Raw genomic sequence first — 6282 nt, forward strand, 5'->3', positions numbered from 1 at the left:
AAAGAGAGTTCCGATGTAGATTGTCCCACTATCCAACCCGTTGGTTTGTTTCCGGAAGTTCGACTGTTTTTAATGGATGCTTTTTGTGTTGCCTGTCTAGCTAAGTAGCATGCCAACTACCATAGCCTTACTTTCTCTCATTACATCTGGTATTTATATTTATTAGAATAGCCTCATATACAGTAAGTACTACAGCTTATATCTCAAAATGGTAAAACAATTGCAATAGGACAGTTATTGGGGGAGGCAAAAGCGGTTTAGTTACCAGTATCTTTTCTGCTAAGGTTAGCTAATGAGCTAGCTTCATATCATTTTGATAGACTGGATCGTAACACTGACCAACCTGAACAAAAGTAGGTCAACTTTACGGTCTCATAACTGTATCTAGTTACACATAGACAGTTTGCCATGATGTCTGAAGCCATCGTAACCTTCCAGTCTCAGCTCTCCGGAGTCATGGAGACGGTCCTAAAGTCAGCCATATACGAGATCACCAGGCTGGTGGAGGATAGTTTCCTGGAAGAGGTGTTCCGGAACCGGGAGCAGGTCGAGTCGCTGAAGAAGCGGCTGCAGTGGTCGGAGAACAGTCGCAAGGAGAGGGATAGAGAGGGAGGCCAGAGGGGGAAGTGTGCGGACTGTGGGAGAGCTGACGTGGAGACATGCTCTGGAACCTCACAGACAGGTGAGTAGTGAGAGACTTTTAAAGACATATCTACTCAACAAAAATATAAACGCAACCTGCAACAATTTCAAAGTTATTGCTGAGTTACAGTAAACATAAGGAAATCCGTCAATTGAAATCAATTCATTAAGCACTAATCTATGGATTTCACACGACTGGGAATACAGATATGCATCTGTTGGTAACAGATATCATTATTAAAAGGTAGGGGCATGGATCAGAAAACCAGTCAGTATCTGGTGTGACCACCATTTGCCTCATGCAGTGCGATACTCCTCCTTCACATAGAGTTAATCAGGCTGTTGATTGTGGCCTGTGGAATGTTGTCCCACTCCTCAGAAAATGGCTGCGCAAATTTTCAGAATATTGGTAGGAAATGGAACACAATGTCGTACACACGCCGATCCAGAGCATCCCAAACATGCTCAATGGGTGGCAGATCTGAGTGTGCAGGTCATGAAAGAACTGGGATATTTTCAGCTTCCAGTAATTGTGTACAGATCCTTGCGACATGGGGCCAAGCATTATCATGCTGAAACATGTGGTGACTGCGGCGGAAGAATGGCGCAACTATGGACCTCAGAATCTCATCACGGTATCTCTGCATTCAAATTGCCATCGATAAAATGCAATTGTGTTCGTTGTCCGTAGCTTATGCCTGCCAATACCATAACCCCACCGCCACCATGGGGCACTCTGTTCACAACGTTGACATCGTTGACATCAGCAAAACTCTTTTCACCACCTCAGCATAGGAAACATTTTGTCCCTTTTGAACTCTGGCAATCTCAACCCGTCTCTCTCACAGGGCACTTGGGATCCCGAGCTGCATGGGTGTCCCCAGAGTTGACACAGTGTTTCTCTATCCCTTTGTTACACTGTCTGACTACACTCTCCAGCACACTTCTGAGATTTTGGACGGTCCCTTCTACACACTGCTGCAATATCCAAATCCTTGACACCTGAAGCACCATAGCATGTTCGGAACATGGGCCCTTACAGAATATCAAATATAACCTAACCTGACCTTTATCAGGTAGAAACTCTGTTTCACCATTGCCATCGGGTCTACAACTCACCAAACGGCGGGCGTCACAAATACTAGGAGTATTCCTTTTCATCTGATCCACCTCTACTGGTCACTCCTTTGAGTGGTGTCCTGCTCCAGAGAGCAAAGCACGACACAAGTTGAAACGTGTGATGTGCAGCGCCCCCTGCCTTTGGGCGGAGGAAGCACAAAAACTCAAAACAATTCAACTTCTCGGATCTGTCACAGATGTAACCGCTCCCAGTTTGTCCTTTACCCAACCTGACACAACGCACGGGTCGGCCGCTCCTACCGGTCCAAAATCATCTCTGAATGTCTACCACACCTGTAGACACAGGTACTTCACCCTGGTCTGGCTCAACTTCAGAGCGCCTACTTCACCCTGGTCTGGCTCAACTTCAGAGCGCCTACTTCACCCTGGTCTGGCTCAACTTCAGAGCGCCTACTTCACCCTGGTCTGGCTCAACTTCAGAGCGCCTACTTCACCCTGGTCTGGCTCAACTTCAGAGCGCCTACTTCACCCTGGTCTGGCTCAACTTCAGAGCGCCTACGTCACCCTGGTCTGGCTCAACTTCAGAGCGCCTACTTCACCCTGGTCTGGCTCAACTTCAGAGCGCCTACGTCACCCTGGTCTGGCTCAACTTCAGAGCGCCTACTTCACCCTGGTCTGGCTCAACTTCAGAGCGCCTACTTCACCCTGGTCTGGCTCAACTTCAGAGCGCCTACGTCACCCTGGTCTGGCTCAACTTCAGAGCGCCTACGTCACCCTGGTCTGGCTCAACTTCAGAGCGCCTACTTCACCCTGGTCTGGCTCAACTTCAGAGCACTCACTACTGCTGACTGACTCATGGTTCTCAAAAGAACAAGTACATTTATAGGTACTTTTACTTGGTTTCTATTCTGGAGACATTTTTACACTTACCCGTCATCGCACTCTGATCTGCTCAGTCTGTTTTTTCAATCTAGGCCCTTTCCTTTTACTTTAAATGAAATGTTCTCTTTGTTTACCTGTGGCCAGGTGTGGAGAGGGGGTGTGGCCTGAAGCAGGAGAAGGTATCAGGGGAGGAGTGGAGCAGCTGTGGGGGCGTGGCCGGGGAAACAACCTTCCATGACCTGGAGGAGGCTGAGGCCACCAGCCCTAGGAAAATCTCTGAGGTAGGTAGGGGACTGAATAAACACCAGTGTTATAGAACCTTCAGATAAAAATGTACTGTGCAGAACAGATTAGAACTGATTGTCAGGAAGAATAGGGGACCATCATGTCAGCTCTGTTCAGTCACTGTCAGTTTATCCATCATTTAGTCAGAATCGACTCATTAATTTCCTCTTCCAGTCCACAGAGGTCGGAGGTCAGAAGCTGGACAGTCTGCTGAAAGAGGAGCCTCTCCACAACACTGAGCTACGGGAGAGATGGGAGTTCTGCTTGGACGGTCAGTTGAGGAGTTTACAACAAACATAACAGAAAATAGCCAACCTTTATGATGATGAGAATGATAAGGAGAGTAGCTTCTAATACGTTGTCATTGGTATTATATCAAGGCAACTTGAAACTTTAAGTTCAAATTGAGTGTTAGTTACTCTACTACAGTTTCTACTATTGCCAATGCCTCATGTCTCCTGTGTTCTTCAGGGGCCGACGGTTCGGACGTCTCGGGGCCCAGTAAGAGTTTCAGTGAGCAAGCACTGCAGCAGTGCCAGGCTGACTGGGGATCTGTTCTAGACCAGGGGCCTAAACCTCCGGGCCCCGAGGGAGACGCAGGGGATCCCACCGACCCGCTCTACCGCCCTCGTTACAGCATGAAAGAACTGGTGGGCGGCTTTGAAAAGTCTGGTTGCGACGGAAGTGGTGGTGGCGGCCATCTTGCAGACATAGAAGGGCTGGATAGGTTTCCTGGTTCTCCGTCTCGTCTGGGGGCGATGAGCTACGGAGCTCTGGGTCACTACCAGGTGGACCTGGGAGGGTCTGAGGGGGGAGACCATCACCATCGCTCCCACATGCCTGACCCCCATCAGAGCCAGAGGGAGCAGGTGGGGTCGCCAACGCCATCCCCCCACCCAGAGGTGGGAGAACGGAACTGCCTGCTGATAAACGAGGAGGGGTACCTGCAGGACTCCAGCGTCTTGTACCCAGAACACGGTGTCCCAGAGTCAGGTAGTAGAGCCGGCCACAGGGGGCTAACCTCCATCCACTCTGGAAGCTCAGCCCACAACAACAACACAGAGAGCCTGTATGATGCCGCTGACGACTTTGGACACTCTTTAAACCTCAGAGATCGTTCACAAGAGCAGGTAACAGGAAGAGTGAGAGGAGGGGGGAGGTGTCACGCCTGCAATCAATGCACCAAGACCTTCCCAGACTCCGTTTCTCTCAAGGCCCACAAGCAGAAACACGAAATGGGTAGAGGGTTGAGCACAGAGTCAGGGTCTGGACCTCAATACTCGCGCACCCAGTGCGGAAAGACCTTCACCCAGGCCTGCAACCTCAAGGTCCACCAGCGGGTCCACCAGGCAGAGGGACTTCACCTCTGCAGCCAATGCGGCAAGGGCTTCACCTCCTTCTCCGACCTGAAGAGGCACAAGTGCAGCCAGACCACAGACAAGCCCTACTGCTGCTCCATCTGTGGGAACAAGTTCAATCGGCTCTGGAACCTCAAGCTGCATCAGCGCATTCACACACAGGAGAAACCTCACCGCTGCACTATGTGTGACAAGCGCTTCACACGGGCAGACAATTTGAAGGTGCACCAGCGTATCCACACTGGGGAGAGACCGTACTGCTGCGCTGTATGTGGACTCCGCTTCAAACAACTGGACCATCTGAAGTCACACCAGCGCAAACACAGGCCGGATCTCCTGAAATGAATTTGTTTAAAAAAATATATACAGTACCAATCAAAAGTTTGGACACGCCTACTCATTCAAGGGTTTTATTTATTTGTACTATTTTCTACATTGTAGAATTATAGTGAAGACATCAAAACTATGAAATAACACATATGGAAGCTTCAACTGAAATGCTTTTCCAGCAGTCTTGAATGAGATCCCACATATGCTGAGCACTTGTTGGCTGTTTTTCCTTCACTCTGCGGTCCAACTCATCCCAAACCGTCTCAATTGCGTTGACGTCAGGTGATTGTGGAGGTAAGGTTATCTGATGCAGCATTCCAACACTTTCCTTCTTGGTCAAATAGCCCTTACACAGCCTGGAGGTGTGTTGGATCATTATCCTTTTGAAAAACAAATGATAGTCCCACTAAGCGCAAACCAGATGTGATGGCTTATCGCTGCAGAATGCTGTGGTAGCCATGCTGGTTAAGTGTGTCTTGAATTCAAAATAAATCACATACAGTGTCACCAGCAAAGCACCATCACACCACTTTCTTCATGCTTTACGTGAGAACCACTCACGCGGAGATCATCCGTTCACCTACTCTGCGTCTCACGAAGACGGACAGATTTCCACCGTTCTAATGTCCATTTTTTTGTGTTTCTTGGCCCAAAAGTCTTCTTATTGGTGACCTTTAGTAGTGGTTTCTTTGCAGCAATTCGACCATGAAGACCTGATTTACACAGTCTCCTCTGAACAGTTGATGTTGAGATGTGTCAGTTACTTGAACTCTGTGAAGCATTTATTTGGGCTGCGATTTCTGAGGCTGGCAACTCTATCCTTTGAAGCAGATGTAACTCTGGGTCTTCCTTTCCTGTGGCGGTCCTCATGAGAGACAGTTTCATCATAGGGCTTGATGGTTTTTGTGACTGCACTTGAAGAAACTTTCAAAGTTCTTGAAATGTGCCGAATTGACTGACCTTCATGTCTTAAAGTAATGATGAACGGTCGTTCCTCTTTGCTTATTTGAGCTGTTCTTGACCTAATATGGACTTGGTCTTTTACCAAATAGGGCTATCTTCTGTATACCCCCCTACCTTGTCACAACACAGCTGATTGGTTCAAATGCATTAAGAAGGAAAGAAATTCCACAAATTCACTTTTAACAAGGCACACCTGTTAATTGAAATGCATTCCAGGTGACTATCCCATGAAGCTGGTTGAGAGAATGCCGATAGTGTGCAAAGCTGTCATCATTGTAAAGGGTGGCTACGTTGAATCTCAAAGGTAACATACCTTTTGTTTTGTTTAACACTTTTTTTGGTTGCTACATGATTACATATGTGTTTTTTCATAGTTTTGATGTCTTCATCATTATTCTAAAATGTAGACAATAGTAAAAATAAAGAAAAACCCTTGAATAAGAATGTTGTGTCGTTGACTATCATTAAATGTGAAGACTGTATATTATCAAATCAATTCTGTGTCATTTAATTTTGCGATTAAACTAAACATGTAACTTTAATTAACTAGGAAGTCGGGGTACCACGGGAACATGTTTAGAGTTTCAATTTCCGGAATATAACTCTTCAGATATTTTCATATCTTATCAAAACAGTTGCTTATTAATTAATTTTGACCTCATCAGTCTCATTACTGAACGTCGCAAACCTTTGGATATCTGCACGAACCCTAGCATAGAATCATGAATAAGCGATATATACA

General features: G+C 47.0%; 1 protein-coding gene across 3 annotated transcripts; it reads left to right on the forward strand.

Moving 5' to 3' along the window:
* LOC110497234 (uncharacterized) lies at nucleotides 1-6051 on the forward strand. 3 transcript variants are annotated; one of them, XM_090210100.1, is made up of 5 exons: nucleotides 43-182; nucleotides 439-682; nucleotides 2749-2885; nucleotides 3064-3160; nucleotides 3361-6051. In XM_090210100.1, exons 2-5 carry the CDS (start codon nucleotides 457-459, stop codon nucleotides 4590-4592), a joined length of 1692 nt encoding a protein of 563 aa, XP_090066226.1. In that variant the 5' UTR covers nucleotides 43-182; nucleotides 439-456; the 3' UTR covers nucleotides 4593-6051. The 3 variants fall into 3 exon arrangements, with proteins under 3 accessions (XP_036789965.2, XP_090066226.1, XP_036789966.2); XM_036934071.2 differs by having other exon boundaries at nucleotides 48-353; XM_036934070.2 differs by having other exon boundaries at nucleotides 1-682.
* The last annotated feature ends 231 nt before the right edge of the window (nucleotides 6052-6282 follow it).

The sequence above is a fragment of the Oncorhynchus mykiss genome, chromosome 19 (assembly GCF_057628025.1).
Source record: "Oncorhynchus mykiss isolate SJ-2025 chromosome 19, ASM5762802v1, whole genome shotgun sequence".
In the NCBI taxonomy this organism is placed as follows: domain Eukaryota; kingdom Metazoa; phylum Chordata; class Actinopteri; order Salmoniformes; family Salmonidae; genus Oncorhynchus; species Oncorhynchus mykiss.